The sequence below is a fragment of the Perognathus longimembris genome, chromosome 5, assembly GCF_023159225.1.
Source record: "Perognathus longimembris pacificus isolate PPM17 chromosome 5, ASM2315922v1, whole genome shotgun sequence".
In the NCBI taxonomy this organism is placed as follows: domain Eukaryota; kingdom Metazoa; phylum Chordata; class Mammalia; order Rodentia; family Heteromyidae; genus Perognathus; species Perognathus longimembris.
The window spans coordinates 60,581,081-60,599,451 of NC_063165.1; the positions used below are offsets into that span (position 1 = coordinate 60,581,081).

General features: G+C 46.9%; 1 protein-coding gene across 1 annotated transcript in view; it reads left to right on the forward strand.

Moving 5' to 3' along the window:
• The window catches only part of Dgkg (diacylglycerol kinase gamma), a 231,081-nt gene that overhangs the window by 110,754 nt on the left and 101,956 nt on the right, over positions 1-18,371 (forward strand). The window contains exons 12-19 of the mRNA XM_048347002.1: positions 296-412; positions 1,517-1,609; positions 2,915-2,974; positions 5,394-5,473; positions 6,810-6,884; positions 8,951-9,036; positions 13,653-13,742; positions 14,986-15,146. Of these exons, the coding sequence (XP_048202959.1) occupies positions 296-412; positions 1,517-1,609; positions 2,915-2,974; positions 5,394-5,473; positions 6,810-6,884; positions 8,951-9,036; positions 13,653-13,742; positions 14,986-15,146 (762 nt within the window). The remainder of the gene's footprint in view (positions 1-295; positions 413-1,516; positions 1,610-2,914; positions 2,975-5,393; positions 5,474-6,809; positions 6,885-8,950; positions 9,037-13,652; positions 13,743-14,985; positions 15,147-18,371) is intronic.

The window sequence follows — 18,371 nt, forward strand, 5'->3', positions numbered from 1 at the left end:
CCCAGAAGAGGGCCCACGTGAGCCCATCACTGTGCATGGACTTCTTCAAGACAAGACAGAGATGTTGCTTGATATTTGCCTGCATGGTGAACAAGCAGTTCAAAGCAGGAAAACTGAGTTTTGACTTATGACCAGCACTAGGTAGTCAGGCAGAGAGGAACTGAGCATCCACAAGATAGGAAACAGTCTCCTCTGGCCTTGTCACTCCTGTACGCCTCCTAGTCCCTTCTCCAGCCCTGGGCCCAGGGGTGTGGTTCTGCTGCCTTCCCTGGTATCCTTCCCTTCCCTCCCACAGGTGATGCAGCACGCATGGGTGGAAGGGAACTCTTCTGTCAAGTGTGACCGATGCCACAAAAGTATCAAGTGCTACCAGAGTGTCACCGCGCGGCACTGCGTGTGGTGCCGGATGACGGTGGGTTGGTACCCAGGGGTGGCTCTGCTTCTTTTCAGTGTGGGTCTTGTTTAAGCTTGGAGCCTGGGACCAGTGGACATCCCACCAAAGGGCAAGAGCAGAGCCAGGGCTAGAAGGCTCGGAGAGCCCCAGCATCCCCATTCAGTGCCTCCAATTCTAACAATGCTCCCATGAATCACCGAGCCGCCCAGGGACGGAGCACCTCAGAACCAGAAGAAAGAAGATTGCTTATAACAAAGCTGGCTAGCCCCCTGCTTACAGGGCCAGGCAGCTAGACACAGCAGCCTAGGCCATGAACTCCCTTTACCTGGGTATCCTAGAATGAGGACTACTGACAGTGGAAGAGGAAGTAGATACTTGAATGCCTGCTCCTTAAGGTCTCAGAGGAATCTGGGTGCTTGCCTTGAAGGTACATACCTACAGTAATCCCCCTTGTTGGCCCAGAGGCCTGTGCCTTCCACCAACCACAATGGATGCCAGAGTACGCAGCCCCTCTGGGCACCAGGAGCATGATTGGCAGGCAGTGAGCTGTCAATTCTACATGCCAAAGCCACTTCAAGGCACCCTGAGCAGGGATCAGCCACAAAGAGTGGGCTTCCCCACATCAGTCTGCAGAAGTCCGCAAGTGCAGAGGCTGAGTCCTGGGCTTTCCTTCCAGCCTCCCATAGTGAACATGTTTATTCATTGAGGGCTGGAGATATGGCTCAAGTGATTAGAGCACCCCCACCTAAACGAGCATGAAGTCCAAAGTTCAAAGCCCAATAGTGCCCTCAAAAAAGGTTTGTCCACTGAGATCACCTTCCTTCCAGTATCTAAATTGAGGAGCAAAAATCCAGGGATATTTTGGAAGGACCCCAGGCCCGCTCATGACTACATTGCTCCAGTAGCCATAGGCAGCTCTTTTTCTCCTCTTTCTGTGCATGGCAGACATGATACTCCTCAGCACACACCCGCATACACACACCCGGTGATCCTGCCAAAACCAGCCATGCATCAGGATGTGGGGGGTCTTAGACAGCTTGCCTCCCAGTAATCCTCCGGACTCTCCTCCTTGATGTCTTTTTGGTCACTTCCACTCATTCTCTTCTCCATTTGTCCCTCCAGTTCCACCGCAAATGTGAATTATCAACATTGTGTGATGGTGGAGAACTCAGAGACCATATTTTGCTGCCCACCGCCATATGCCCTGTCACCCGGGTAAGTGCTCTCCCAACCCAGAGCTTGAGCTTGTCCAGGTTTGGGGCTCAGATTTAAGTGGCATTCAGACCTTCACAGCTGTCAGAGGGCTTTCCCAACACATGCATGCCAGTGCTGAGGCTTGAACTCAGGGCCTGGGAACTGTCCCTTAGCTTCTTTGTCCAACACTGGCACTCTACCAGTTGAACCACATCTCCACTTGCAGCTTTTGGGGTGATTAATTGCAGACAAGCCTCATGGACTTTCCTGCCCTGTTTGGCTTTAAACCATAATCCTGAGACCTCAGCTTCCTGAGTAGCTAGAAGTACAGGTACCCAGCAGCCATCCCGCCACTTCTGAGGAGTTGTGCTTGTTATGAGCTGAAAAAGATCAGCACTGCACCAGCCAGACTATGAAAGGGAACTCTTAGGATGCAACTTTAGGTAGCAGTCCCATGTGGCCCATCAAGAAAAAGCATTCATACCCCCTCTGGTCACTGTATATGATTTTGGCACACTGGATATTGTATATATGCTTACCTGAACTAGGGAAGGGAAAGAAAAATGAGGGAGGGTATAACAAATAAGACAAGAAATCTATTCATTACTTTATTATGTAACTGTACCCCCTCTGTACATCACCTTGCCAATAAAATTTAATTTAAAAACAATATATTATCAGAGAAGTATAAGAGACTTTGTTTCTCAGCTAGGCCTGTGCTCCACACCTACATCCCAGATATTCAGGAAGCAGAGATCAGGAAGAGCCTCATTTAAGTCCAGTCCACAATTTAAAAAGTTATTGAGGCCCTATTCCAACCAATAAGCTGGCCACGGTGGTGTGCATCTGTGGTCCTAGTAATTGAGAGGTCATAAGTAGGAGGATAGCAGTCTAAGGCTCACCCAGGTAAAAACACAAGACCCTTTCTGCAAAATAACTGAAACAAAAAGGGCTGGAGGCATGGTTCAAGTAAAAGAGAGTCTGTCTATTAACCAACCACATGCCCTGCATTCAACCCTCAGGACCAGAAAAACAACAACAAAACCTTTGCTTCTCAATCAACAAGCTAGATTACCACTTAATATTTTAATATTCGTATACCCCACCCTCAGCTGTTATCTACCCATGTCTCAAGGTTATTGTCAGAGCAAGTAAGGAAAGGACCTTGAAAGTCCTAGAGAAACCTGAAAGGGTGTGTTCCTTTTCTGAGATTCCCCAGTCTCACTTTGGAACGTTCCTCACCATGTTCTAGCTCTCTGCTCATTTGTTTTTCATATATCGGGTTTTTTTCCATTCAAAATATGCTTTTCTTTTCTCTTCTCACAGGATAGGCAAGGTGGGAAGTCTGAAGGCAGCATGGCAGCCAAGACTGAACTTGTCATGCAGGTATCTGGTAATCTTCACATCCAACCACTTGTTCTAAGTGGGTCCAAGGCTGTGGCGGGGAGGACAGGGCTCAGGCTCTAAAGAAATGTATCTCAACGTTGGCTTTCTCATCTGATCCATTCTGTCACACAGGAGGACACTTTATTCCTGGCCTCTGGAGTTACCTTTGACCTCCACACTGTAAGCAAGTGGTGAGAAGGGAGATTGGCTGATCCATTGCTGGTCTAATTGGCTGTATCACCTCTTTAAGAGCGAGTTACATAAAACCTCAATGTGCAGACCTCCTAAACAATAACAAAAGTGTGGCATAAAAGCAGACAGCAGGTTTTCCAGGATTGCCCAGCTGACTCCAGAACATCCGATGCCAAATAATGCTACCCAGATCCCAAAGTTTTTCACCCTCAAATGTGTATTTAAGAACTCATTTTCCCTCAAGGTCCTCGATGAGCATCTGCCCTTTGTACCTTGCCTGAAGTTCGAAGAGATGCAGAAAAGACAGCAAAAAGTACTAGAAAAGAAAGTGGGAAACTGGGACTTTCTCCTCAGCCTCAGAGCCTAAGCTTCCTTGTTTAAAAGGGGGCCTAATATTCATGGCACTGCTGCACCCCTCAGACGCTGGGCGTTCAAATGGGAGTGTGTAGATTGAGTGTTTTGGACACTGAAATAGAACAATGATAAGGCACTGCAGTAGAAAGATACCTAGAAAGGCAGCAAGTCACATGGCACACACACACACACACACACACACACACACACACACACACACACACACACCATCTGGTTGGGTTGAGTCAGTCTGACTGAGCAGAGTCCATGCTATACAAGCTGTTGGAGATTTTGAACATTGTGCTCCCATCTATAAGAGCTTCACACAAGCAGATGAGAATAATTCAGAAAAACCACAACCAATAGATGGACACACATTCATCATCCCACCTATAGTGAAAATCATAAATAGGAGGATGGATGTCTAGGCCAGCCCAGGGAAAAAGTCAAGAGCCTATCTCAGAAATAACCACAGCATAAAGAGCTAGAGGAATGGTTCAAGTTGTAGAGGACTCTAGTTCAAACCTCAGTGCCACCAAAATAAACCTGTAAAAATGACAAACAATGTTACTGTTTTCAACAAATTATATGCTGTGTTTGCTGGATTTGTAGTTTGAGATCTAGCAATGACGGCAATAGATACTGAATACAGAGCAGAATTGTATCTCTGTATCAGAAGCTATAGGAGTGGATTCTAAGAGCCTACCCCTGTGTCTGGCAGCATGAGACCTGTGGTAGGAAGGTTATAACTCCCACCTCCTCCTGAAGCCTTTCGAATCCACTTGGTGCTTGCAGACACTTACCAAAAAAAAGTGAAAACAGAAAAACAAACTCAAATAAAGAAACTGTTTCAAGTGCCTCTGTTTCAGTTATAATGAACAAAGGAAAGTTCCTCCACAAGATGGCTTTATAATTGGGCCATAAGGATGAGTTGTTTCTGGCTTTTAAAGTGAAGAATTAAGCATTTCCAAGTATGGAATAGGAGAAGAAACCAGTTTAAACAGATACATGAGAGAGACTTAAAGACACACACTCACTGGAAGATTCCAGCCAGGCTTGGCTGAACTGTGATTGAGATCTGGGAGAAATTATTAGGTAGCAGTAGAAAAGGGTTATACTGAGAAGGCCTGGAGAAGGTTCAGAAATTAGGATTTTATTTTCTGGGAAACAGGTGTCATTAGACATATCTGAGAAGGAGCAGAATGCTTAGCATAGTGTCTGGGAAGGACCTATGTGGGGTCAGCATACAGACTCCACCTGCTAGAGATAAAGAGACATCCCAGAGAAGGAGTCACCAGGGCAAGAGGCTAGCAGTGCCTTTGGTGAAAACAGGAACCTGGAGAGAGGAGCTGTTTTAGAGGATGAGTCAGACTGGGCATGGTGACTGGGTGCTGATGCTGAACATGAATGGAAGGCACTCACTAGACAGTGAGATATGAGGGTCCGGAGCTCAGGATAAAAAGTGGATCTGGAAATGTCGCTTTGAAAAATGCCAGGGTAGAAGTAATTGTTGGCTCCAGGAGTGTTATTTTATTTATGTGGATGACCAGATGGTCATAGCTTCTGAGTTATATTCAGTTGTGTCCCTCACAAAATTTGATCTTGTGTTGTGGGCACAATGCCACACCATTGTTGAATGACTTGAAGCTACAGTGTCATCACCCCATCCCTGATCCAAACCCTCATTGCCATTAACCCTCCTGAAAGCCCCTCAGAAAACTCAGCCAGTGGACAAAGGCCTCCCTCCCCGACCACCTCTCCTCCATGCCTGGGCCTGCTTTCCATCCACCTCTCCGAAGCTCTCTCAATATCAGTCCTCACTCACCCCTGGTGGACAAAGCAGATCTAATTGCCTTTTCTTTTACCTTTTAAGTATAAGATCATCCCTACCCCGGGTACCCACCCCTTGCTGGTCTTGGTGAACCCCAAGAGTGGAGGAAGACAAGGAGAAAGGTATGTTTTCTTCCCTTGCCCCCAACAGAGTGCTGTCAGGGAGACTACAGGCTCACAGCCAAAACCACCACTAACTGTCCAAGTGACTGAATGCCCTGTGCCTCCATTTCCCCCTATGTGGCATGAATAATACTATCTCCTCTCATGAAGTTACTCTGAGGATTAGAATCCATCAGGCACTTGGCCCAGGGTCTGTCAGAGAAATCTCTGCTAAGGCTCCCAGGGTCAGATTGAATTCTGGGATGGCTGTTCCCTCTCGCTCTCCGAGGTATATCTTGGTTTGAGGCACATAGAAGGACACATCTGATTTGGACCTCCTGGCCTTTCCCCATCCCTTAGAAGGCATGGCCCCTACCTCACTAGAGAAGGAAGTGCCAGGTCTGCTAAACAAAAGTGGGATGAGAGAGAGAGAGAGAGAGAGAGAGAGAGAGAGAGAGAGAGAGAGAGAGAGAACAACCAAAGCCTGTTCTTCCTCCCATGCCTGTTCAGACTAGGGGTAATGAGCAGACCACACAGCAATCTGGAATCCAGGTAGGAAGAGGAGGGAGAGGGGAGGAGAGAAGGAGGAGGAGGAACAGGGAGGAGGAGGAGGAGGAGGAGGAGGAGGAGGAGGAGGAGGAGGAGGAGGAGGAGGAGGAGGAGGGAGGAGGAGGAAGGAGGAGGGAGGAGGAGGGAGGAGGAGGGAGGAGAAGGAAGAGGAGGGGAAGAGGAGGAGTCAAAGGTAAACCAAGAACTCCACCCTAATCCAAGTTCTGGCATCCCTCCTGAGCTGGCTTAATCCCTCCTGGAGCCCAAAATTCACCCCCTGATGTGGTTACTGCTCCTCAGCCCTCCCAGCCCCACCCTCTGGAATGTCCCTGGATGAGAGTCCTCTCCCCAGATGTTCCTTTATAGCTCTAGACAGCCCATAAAAGCAGACCCACACTGCCAGACCATACAGAATACATGGGGAGGAGGTCTCCATGGCAGAATACCCTCAGAATGGCATTTCTGTTCTCTGGGTTTCTCTTCCCTGTCCTCTACTAGAGGTGATGTTCCTGGGGTGGGGCCTAAAGTCTTAGATCACAGGATGACCTTAGAGCCAAGAAGTGAGGATGAGGAGATGCTAGCTAGCCCTGGAATATCAGCCATTTCCTCTCAAATTTAAATAAATTCTCAATACCACTGGTGTTAGGGTCCAGAATTGTTTGCCATTTTGCCATTATGTAATCTCTCTCTCTCTCCCTCTCCCTCTCTCTCTCTGTCTCTCTGTCTCTCTGTCTCTCTCTCTCTCTCTCTCCTCCCCCATTTCCCTCCCTTATTCCCTCCTTCCCCATGCCTTTTGTTTTCCCCATAGAATTCTTCGGAAATTCCACTACCTGCTCAACCCCAAGCAAGTTTTCAATCTGGACAATGGGGGTCCTACTCCAGGGTATGAGACAACAATCTTTCCTAGTGACACCTCCCCACCTCCTTCTGTCCCTAGTGAAGAAATCTCCCCTTGTCATCTTTGTAATCCCTCTCAACTCATCCCTCCTCCAATCTTCCCATTAAGCCTAGAGTACTCAGAACCCACCCCTTACACTGTTTAAGAAATGGCCCCCTACACCTTGCCACTGGAAACAATGTTGCTTTTGTAAGAAGGGAAAAGTGCCTCCACCATGCATTTGATTGACAAGAAAGGCTGGCTGATGAAATATTATTAGTGATTTGTGAGGTCTGTTAGCTGGTACCTTCCTGGTTTGACACTGAGAAGAAATACTGTTCTTACTGCACTCACCAAACAGTTCCACTGTTCTGCTGTGCATTCTATTATGGTATTTTCCAATTTCTTAGCCTCTCTCTTCCTGCTACTGGTTTGTGATATTCTCCTAGCAGTGAGAGATAAAGTCCCATTGTGATTTGACTGGTGGGAGTAGCTGGTCCCTGTGTGGCTGACATGATGAGCCCATCCATGTCATCAGAGATCCTGCATGCCACCCAATGGAAAGACCAGAAAGTTAGCATCAGAGCTGGTACTCTCGTGCCATCTGCTGGCCACTCTCTGCCTGGCTGTTAGCTCATGCTGCACTGGGCTTTCCTAACCTCCTACCCTGGCTGTTCTAGGGTGAACTCTGAGGTGAGACTCCTCCTGGGGGCTTGAGAAAAGATTCTAAAAATGGAATCTCTTCCTTACTTTGATAGTCTGACACAAACAAGTTATTTATGGCAGTGGCAATACAAGACCCAGTTAAAAGGAGAAAGACACGAGTGCAGATTCAGTCTACCTGCCATGACTCCGACAAAACTTACTTCAAAACAAACCCCACTTAGACTGGGGCAATTGCCATCATGGTCACTGTGACTACCACTGCTTGGTAGCGCTGCCTTGCACAGGAACAGCAAGTCGCCTTATTGGCCGACTCTTTTCTAGGGTATTTTAGTACCTGAATTCAGTCTTGAACTTGAATTACAAATCATAAGTTGTTTTTACCTAGCTAAGGCCTACTTTCAAAAGCATTCAGGAGCCACCAGTAGGGGGCCCATCTCTAACTGGAAAAGCTAAGTATCTGCAGGGAGCCTCCATTCTGAATTCACTCAGAGTTCTACAAGGGAGTGGAAGAGAAGGAATGGTGATTTGCTTCCATGCACCTCCCTGGCTCAGAGCCAGCCCCAAGGGTCTTCTTAGACCAATATTAGGATGACCTATGCATTGCTAGTGCATTAGCATACATTAACAAGACCTTAAAATTATATGTTAAATATGCATTTACTATATCATGTTTATTAATTACTACATTATTACTTATGGTTTTGAGTTGCCAAAAAGCTACAGACAGTGTTAATGCCTCCCTGGTTTGTTGTCTAGGTTCATAATTGAAAGAAATACAAATTTTCAATTAGCACTTAGAGACCACACAAATATATATATATATATATATATATATATATATATATATATATGGTTTGTTTGTTTTTTTTACTTCAAGCTTTTGAATTCTATCCACAGATGGTTGGAAGTTAATGGTCCCCAGGTTGAAAGCCTTGCTGTAAAGGGTTAGCACCCCCAATGAAAGCAGCTCACTGTCCACTTAGGTCTGGGCCCACAAAAGAGCTGAAGTCCCACTAATTCAGTATTTCTCACTTAAAGGGAGGTAGTGGGGATGAAGTCTGCATCCTAAAAAGGATGGGTTATTTATTTTGTGTCAAAATGCACAAATTGTGCATTCATCTGACTGAACAATAGAGAACTTCTAGATAACTCTTTTCTATTTGTGTTGGGTGTTGAGTCAGATTCTCCTCATAGGAGAATGGCTCCTTGGAATCTGCTCCATAGTCAAGGGCAGTACAAAGTGACGTAGTGACATCTGGTTTCAGGGTGTCAAGTGACTCTTTCAGTCCCCCAAACAATCAAAGTCTTAACCTATTCCAGAGCACAGGGAGACGCTGGCTCAACAAGTACCCAGTGTCATCCACAACCTGTGACAAGGCCACCGGGGCCTTTCTTCTCCTTCACAGACTGAACTTTTTCCATGATACCCCAGACTTCCGTGTTCTTGCCTGCGGAGGAGATGGGACCATTGGCTGGATTTTGGATTGCATTGGTAAGAATGGGTTGGGAAAGCCTTTCCTGGTTGTTTATATTAAATATATTTAGAGTCAGCAGAAGGCAGTAAAAGAAATGGAGCATATCGTTATCATCTTTGTATCCACCTTTGGATTCATGCTTGACTCCCTATCTGCTTTGGATACAAATGTAAAGAAAGATTCCTATGAATTTGGACATGATAATTTAGTGTCAGGCCTTGCCTCACAAGCACACCTGTCATGGACAGGTTAGATCTGATAGCAGAACTCCAGGCAGAGGCTAGTGGTAAATGATGACTAGACAGGAAAGCATCGAGGTGGAGCCCAGGAAAGTTCACCAGAACCTGAGTCTAGAGAACACACTGGAAACAACAGATGAGTTCAGGCTTTGTCTACACACCTAGATCAAAACAGCAGTGGGGGGATGGGTCCGGGGTGGGACTCTGGGCACCTGAATTCTTGTCTAGACCTTCCTAGATCCAAGGGGCCTTGACACACAGCACCCCCTGAAAGGGGGGAGACTGGCTGTGAACTTCTGGAATGAGAGCATAGTCCTGATCCTGATCTAACCCTGCACAACCCAGATAAACACTGCGATGTGGAATTTTAGGGGATCACAGCAGCCAGCTGGTGTACTGGTAAAGCAGGTATGGAAGTTAGAGCAGATTCTAAGCTGTAGGCTGCTGCAAGTTTCTGCCATTCATCTCACAAACACTGCCCATGCACCATTATGGGCCAAGCCCTCCTCTAGGCACTAGAAATGCTGCAGTGAGCCAGATGGCAAAAATCCCGGCCAGGGGCTGGGAATATGGCCTAGTGGCAAGAGTGCTTGCCTTGTAAACATGAAGCCCTGGGTTCAATTCAAGTAGAAATGGGAAGTGGTGAGAGGTAGCTGGAGATGGAGCCTACAGGGTTTGGTGACAGCTTGGATATGGGAGATGAGAGGAGTCAGAGATGAGCCAGGCTTAGACCTAGAGCCAGGCAGAGGCCAGGCCTCTGAGACTGCAAGGGGGGAGAAGGTGCACCTGCCACTGGCTGCTCCCCGTCGGGTGCTTTGGTTTCCATGGACACGGGCCTGCTGAGCAGCCGCCCCTGCTCTGCTGTCAGCTAGACTGGAGTTGTTGGTGGGAGGAGGGCGGAGTCCTCTGGGAGTGGGGGAGAGAAAGGCTGATCCACAGAGGGTGGTGGCTGTAAGATCGACGGGGCACAGAGTCTGCTCTCCTTCATGAGAGAGAAAGCAGGCTGGGGGGGGGGGGGGGGAATTTGCCAGAATTCATCTGCACAGACACAGGTGACAGAAGCTGCTCCAGAGAGAAGATTGTGTAACATGGAAGAAAGCTTAGGGCTTTTCTCCATGACAAAAGACAAGGGAAGGATTAACTACATACCACATTCCTTCAGTCCCTCAACAAATACTTAAGCCCTTGTTCATGGTCTCCATCATCTTCCACGGTCCCTTCTCTGACATCACAACCACAGTGCTCTATCGTGAATGTTGGTAGGTTTGTGATATTCACTCATGACCGTGTGTGTATGTGTGTGTGCGTGTGTGTGTGTGTGAATATTGGAACTTAAACTCAGGACCTCATGTTCTTCCTTAGCTTTTTCAGTCAGGACTAGTGTTCTCTCACTTGACCCACACTGCTACTTCTGGCTTTTGGCTGGCTGATTGGAGATAACAGTTTCATAGACTTTTCTACCTGGATTGGCTTCAAATCATGATCCTCATAACTTGGCCTCTTGAGTAGCTAGGATTACAAGTGTGAGCCCCAGGCATCTGGCCTCCATTACTCTTACTCTAGAGACAAAAGCCCTCCAAATGATCTGCAAGGCCCTGGGTGCTCCAGGCATCATCTGTCCCCCCCCTCCCCCCACACACACACCATTATTTCATCTGTATCCTGCAGGACTCCTGCCAGTCCAACCTGCTCTCCAACCCTGGAGCACACTGTATGCCTCCCCACCTAAGGGCCCTGTCCACGCTGGTCCATCACCCTGCATCCCTCTCCACCACTTCCCGCCTTTACTCAGATCTCAGCTGAAGGGGACCTGCCTCTGGGGGCAACCCCTACACCCCTGCTAGCCTTGAACCCTCTGTTATAGGACTATGCTCCTTTCCTTTCTGATTGGAATATGGAGTTATGCCTTCTGCCCATGAGATCTCTCAAGATCGTCTCCCCCTTGTAGGAAACCTCAGAGTCTGAGCCCAGGACTTTTTTTTTGTTCATCCTCGAGGGCTGTGTATCTGACACAGCTTCTGGCATGTCACAGGCCTTCATTAATATGTGTGAAGATGGCGTGATGAATGAGGTACAGGCCCCCAGGAAGTAACAGCTGGGTCATAGAACAAACACCTTGATGATTAGAGGAGAGTATGGCGAGGCCCCTGGTGCTAAGGAAACACTGGGGAATGCACTAGGTCCAGACTGGAGCAACCAGGGGAGCCTTCCTAGAGGCAGCTTCGAAGCTGAGCAGCAAAGACCTCTGTGATTTAGAGGGCTAGAAACCTTGTGGATGGTTGGCATATGGAGTGGAGGGTCAGGCATGGGGAAAGCAGAGCCGGGATCCTGGACCTGTGTGTCTACTAAAGCAAGCCATGGAGGTTGAGGAACATGATTCCATGATGGGCTGTGGCCCAGGGATTGATTGCTGTTTATGTGGAAACATGCAGAACACACAGGGAAGTAGAACTAGTGCAAAAGATTAGAGGAGACTGTGACCCCAATGCCAGTAGGAAGGAATCAAACCTACACTCAGGTGCGGCCATGCGGGTAGAGACAGGAGACTGCTTTGGAATTCTATTTAGGGAACAGCACAGACGAAGTGGTATGTGAGTGCATGAGCGTGAGGAAGAGGCAATGCTCAGCATAACATACAGGTTCCTGGGTTCACCCCTGTGAGGATGGTTGGCCTGCTGCTGTAGGGACCTCAGAAGGGACAGGCATAAGAAAACAAGAGCCTTCCAGCAACAAGAAAAGCATGTGCAAAGATGGGGAATTTTAACATTGAATCACATGAGCTGGGAACAGTAAGAGAATCCAGCCTTGCTTCATTTTCCACCTCAACCCTTCCAGTGGTAATCTCAGCCCTCAGCTTGCCTGAGCTCAGCCATTTCAGGCACAGGTCAGACAACTAGAAGGACCTGTAAGTGCCTATTTTGCCTTTGGTAACCTTGGCTTGAGTCTCACCTACTGATTCCTGCAACTCCTGTAGCCCAGTCACCTTGCTTACATCCAGAGGCCCCATGGGCTCAGGACACAACAAGTGCCAGCATGCCCCTCTTCAGCCTTCCCTGCCCAGCCACTATGGGGCTGCAGGCTTGTAGCCAGATGAAAATAGGCTCTGCTGCGCTTACCCTGATGCCTCTCTGCCATAACTCCTACAACTCTCAGCGAATGAAGAGTAGGAATCTGTGTACTTGCCATTCTGGAAAGCGGTAGAAATGGAAACTGGGTCTGTGTGTACCAAATAACCTCTGGAGGCATTGCTCACTTTTTCACAGTGTTATCTTTTGACATTTTGAGATGGAAATCTTTTTGTTTGTTTTTTACATGTTGTTTGTTTATTTATTGTACTCATAGAACTGAAGCTTAAACTTGGGGTCTTGCATTCTTGCTTAGCTGTTTTTGCTCAAAGCTGACACCCTACCTCTTGAACCACAGCTCCATTTCCAGCTTTTTGATCATTAATTGAAAATAAGAGTCTCTCAGATTTATGTGCCTGAGCCAACTCCAGACAGACCTGAAGCTCAGCCTCCTGAGTAGCTAGCATTACAGACCTGATCTATGAGCCCCTGACTTTAACCTTTTAAATCTTAATGGGTTTACATGAACATTTTCAGATTTCCAAATGTCCCAGTATTCTCTAATGTCTTAGGTCCACTTTTTTTAAACTAATCTTTACAACTGCAAAGCCCCTAAGAAGAGGAGGAAAATGGACTTGGCACCATAGAGATCTGGGTTTGAATTCTGGTTCTGAAATTGCTTTCTTTGATGAATCCTCATCTCCCCCCACCCCACCCCCGTACTGGTCTTGGGGACTGAGTTGTTCTCCATTAACCTTTTTGCTCAAGACTAATGCTTCACCACTTGAGCCACAGCTCCACTTGCAGCTTTTTGGTGGTTAATTGGAGATAAAGTGTCTCACAGACTTTCCTGCCCAGGGTTGGCTTCAAACTGCAATCCTCAGGGCTCAGCTTTCTGAGCAGCTAGGATTACAAGCATGAGCCACCAGTTCCCAGCTCTCCATTTCTTCATATACAAGCAGAAGGATCATAATTTGCAGAGTTGTTTTAAGAGATAAATGAACCATATGTTCGTTATCACTAAGGGTTAAAACCCATGCAAACTTATGTTTATGAGATGTGTGCTGCCACCCTGAAGAGCAGAATTAGAAGGATATTTGGATAAACAGGTGCAAGTTACAGGGAGACAGATTTCGCTCACTATGAAATAGAAACTGACTAAGCTGGCACAGTTCACAGTGGTTAATCCACTGCAGATGGAATAGATACTCTCCATTATGGGGGTATTCAAACAAAGAATGCACTGTAGAGGTTTGAGCAACAGATCAGGAATTACAAAATAACTCGAAGATGCTGTAATCCCATGCCATATGGTTCTGTGGGTTGCAGATAAAGCCAACTTCGCAAAGCATCCACCAGTGGCTGTCCTGCCTCTTGGAACAGGAAATGACCTTGCCCGATGTCTTCGCTGGGGAGGAGGTGAGCCCGCCTGCTACTGCCCTTCCCTGGGACTGGTATAATAATTTACAGGGATAGTCTACAAAGTGCACTTATTTACACGTGAGCGGGGGGGGGGGCGGGACTCCATGCACACATGCACACACCAGTACTAGAGCTCAGTGTCTGGGTATTATCCTTAGCTTTTTTGCTCAAGGCTCTACTAGCTTTGAACTATGATCCTCAGATCTCAGCCTCCTGAGTATCTAGAATTACAGACATGAGCCACTTACACAGAACTAGAACTTACCTACTTTATGTATACTGTTCTGGAGAAATCCTCAATGGTATTCATAAATAATCCATGACCCTTCTTCTGGGCTCCAGGAGCCCTATGCTCACCCCTCCCCATGTTTACCATTCTCCAGAAACCATTAGCTTAGAGCCTGTCTCCCCACTATAGAACATAGTCAACTTTAGAGAAAAGACCAAGACTTGTTTGTTCCCTCCCCAGTGCTCATCCAATAGAAGTTCACTTAGGTGGTTTTAGTATGAAATTCCACCTCCCTTAAATTTATGATGTGAACTAGGATTTGGAATACAGACTGAACTGTCACACTGCCAACTGCTAGGGGCATCTAGAAGATTCCAGGTCCCCAGAGCCTTGAGCTTTCTTTCTGAAATTCCCCTAAAGTGGTAATTATCTTATAGTAAGGGGCAGAAGCTAAGGAGAGCTTTGGAAATGGCAGCAGCTGAGCATCACTGGGTGTGCATCAGAGAGTAAGGTTCAGCTCGGCACAGAGGAGATAGATCCATCTGGCAAGCAGAAGAGGGGCCGGAGCTCCAGATGGCTGATCGATTCAATGAGTAGTGATTCAAGACCAAGCTGAGCAGTATCATTGTTAAGAGAATTAGTTCTATCTTGGAGAGCAGGAGCAAGGAACAGGAGCCAGCCGTAGGAGCCATCTTAATATTTGGCTTACCATACTCTTTTCTGGACTATTAGGGTTATATCCCATACACAGCTAACCAGATATTCAACTCATCAATTGTATGGGGCCTGCTTTAGCTCGACAGGCCTGCCCACCTTTAGCACCCACTCGCCTACTATCAGGCTTCCAATCATCCCCAGCCTCTTCCTACTCACCCCTATTATCCTCCCCTTCTCAGGGAGCCTGTGTCTCCAGTCCAGAGACCTACTACAGATTCTCTAGCCACAGATTCCCCAGCCTGTCATGACACAGCCTTTTTGTTCTTGTGACAAATGCAATGTCATCCTTCATAGGTTATGAAGGAGGAAGCTTGACAAAAATCCTGAAGGACATCGAGCAGAGCCCCTTGGTGATGCTGGACCGCTGGTATCTGGAAGTGATCCCCAGAGAAGAAGTGGAGAATGGGGACCAAGTCCCATATAGCATCATGAACAACTACTTCTCCATTGGCGTGGTGAGTTGGTCAATGGTGGCCCTTGTGTGCTCGAGTATCCATCATCATCCTACCTGCCCCCGGCCCTGACTTGGCTCTGAGCATCCCTGAATCTGGCATGAATGTGGCCACTCTAATTGTACAACCTCTTTTACCTCTTGATCATGGAGGAAATTCATCCTGCTACAATTTTAACTAACACAAGAAAATACTGGAAATGCTTCGAATGATATTTACCCTTGTACAATTTAAAGCATTAAAAGAAAAACAAAACCAAGAAATAATCAAGGAAGAACTGATTCATATGTTTTTCCATACTTGTGATTGAAGAAACCTACCCAGGGCCTTGCAAATGCTAGGCAAGTAAAGGCTCTACCCCCAAGCTCCATCCTCCACACAGGGGCTTAGCACTCCTAATTTCTTTCTCCCTGCTTTCTCTCCTCCTCTTAGCCCCTACCACATAATCAAAGTGCTTCATTCACCTCTGGGGAGCTGTATTAGATTGGAGGAATGGTTTAATGTGTCTGACTCACTACTCCCCAACATACCAGTTCACACACACACACACACACACACACACAGCACAAGGACAAAGCTGTGTTCACACAACATCCTACCCTAGCTAATGTAGCTCAGTTTATCTCAGTAAACTCAGCTTCTGGTCCCAAAAGGACTGAATAGATTCTGCTTTCCAGGCTGATGGAAACGGGATGAGTGAAGGTATCAATCGTGGCCATAAATCAATCTGGGTTTGGGAAAGTGGTGCCACAAAGAGCCTCACATGTATTGAGTACTTACCGTGTGTTCTCCACTGTGGGAGGTTTTATATATTCTAGTCCTCACAGCAGTCCTACACATAACACTATCCCCGTCGTCCTCATTTTACAGAAACCTGGAGATTCATACAGGTAGAACAAGGACAGGAAAAGCTTGGCTCTTACCTTGGAGGCAGGATCCTTGCTGTCTACTTCCCACCACAAGACGGTGCACATGGATCTCTGCTTCCCCAGGTGTTGGGACACTTGTACCAGTGGACCATCCTCACCTGTGCCTCCTTGGAGAATGGTGGTGGCTAAGAGAGGAAGAAAAGGAGGGAAGAAGAGAAGGAGGGAGGGAGGAAGAGAGGGAGGTAGGGGAGAAGAAGGAGTCATTCCTTATATCTGCATAAGAATCATACAGGAAGTTTGAAAAATTACTATATTTCTAGGTTTTTTTAAACTACTTCTGACTACATTGAAGGCATTTATAATCTCTACATTGTGAGGGAGTGAATAGTGATTCAGACTAAGGGATTTGCCTTACATGTGTTCTTGTTCTATGGCTGAAACAGAAGAGAGGCATTCCCAGTCAGGTCTGAGTGTAAGAAGGGGATAGACTTTGAACAAGTTTTCTGGTTTCTCTGTCCTGAGCTGGTTTATCCTCTCAGATCTTCAGCCTCCGTAGAGGGAGGGCACATCATCCATGTTTCCCAAACTCTCCTCTGGGTGTGTCTCCAGTGACGGAGGCAAACCCTCCCTCTTCTTGCTGTAGGACCTTCCTCTCTTGGGACTCTTCACTAGCTTCCCTTTCCCCAGCAAGAGTGCTGCATCTTCGCCTCCAGTCAATCAGAAGTCACTGATGCCTGAGTGCTCAGGGGACACCTGGAGCATGGGCTTCATCAGCTATGTTACCAAACTTCATGTCTTTTTTCCTGTACTAACCAAAGTATATAACTCAGCACTGAGCAAAGACATATAACACCCAGGCCCAGTGCCCGTATTGGTAGATGTCATCAGCATGCATTTGTGTTTTGAAAGAAGGAACTGAAGCTTAGAGATCTACTGAAGGGTCTATGGCCATACCACCCTGAACGTGCCTGATCTCGTCTGATCTCGGAAGCTAAGCAGGGTCGGGCCTGGTTAGTACTTGGATGGGAGATCAACTGAAGGAGTCCTGATGAGGGCTGGAATCCTTGGTGTTGACTTGGTGAACTGACTGATCTGTGGCCTCTCCACAGCCCCCTCTATCATCACACTGCTGAAAACAACCAGGTGGGAGGCTTCAAAATATAGTATGTGATGGCTCACCAACACTCCTTATCAGAAATGGAAATGCCACCCCCTCATCACATTCTGATTCACATTCTGACTCAGGAGATCTAGACGGGTTCTGGAAATTTGCAGTGTGTGTGTGTGTGTGTGTGTGTGTGTGTGTGTGTGTGTGTGTATGTGTGTGTGTGCGCACACATGTACCAGTACTAGCATTTAAACTCAGGGCCTGTGCATTGTCCTTTAGGTTTGTTATTTTTTCTTGCCAGTGCTTGGCCTTGAACTCAGGGCCTGAGCACTGTCCCTGGCTTCTTTTTTTTTTTTTTTTTTTTTTTTTTTTTTTTTTTTTTTTGCTCAAGGCTAGCACTCTGCCACTTCAGCCACAGCTCCACTTCCGGCCATTTTCTATATACGTGGTACTGAGGAATGGAACCTAGGGCTTCATGTATACAAGATGAGCACTCTTGCCACTAGGCCATATTCCCAGCCCTGTCCTTTAGCTTTTTTCTTGCAAGGCTGGCACTCCATCACACTCTACCACAGATCCACTTCTGGCATTTTGGTGGTTGATGGGAGATAAGAATCTCATGGACTTTTCCTGATTGGGCTAGCTTCAAACTGTGCTCCTCAGATCTCAGCCTCCTGAGTAGCTAAGATTATGAGCATGAGCCTCTAGCACCTGGTGGAATTTGAATTTTTAAGATCATTCTGATGCAGACAGTTCTGACCACATCCTCCAAAGGACTACCAATCAGATGTGACTGAGGACCAGCTGCTCAGGGAACTCTTGAACATAGGCATCCATCATCCATTTTTTTGCCTTCTCTTTGCCTTTTCTGAAGAACCTGGGATGCTTCCATTGACACAGTTCATTAGAGCAAAGAAGAAATATGGCCATAGAAAGTGGCTCTTTAGACACAGAAATAAGAACTGGAATAAATGAAAGTGAAAGGAGCTAGAAAGAAATGGAGAAGTAGGCCTGTAAGCAGCCAGGAACCGCAGAGTAGCAAAACTGATTAGCCTGCGCAGGAGTGCCCAGGTGACAGGTCACAACTGGGGTTTCTTTCAGAAACTTTAGCACCAACCTTCCCTGTCTTACTTAGTACACTCAGCTCTGCCTGATAAAAGTGATAAAAATTCCCAACACCTGTCTGTCTCTATGGAGTGCCCTTCATGAGACTTTTACCATTTCAGTATTTGATGGAGAGACCAGAAAGTA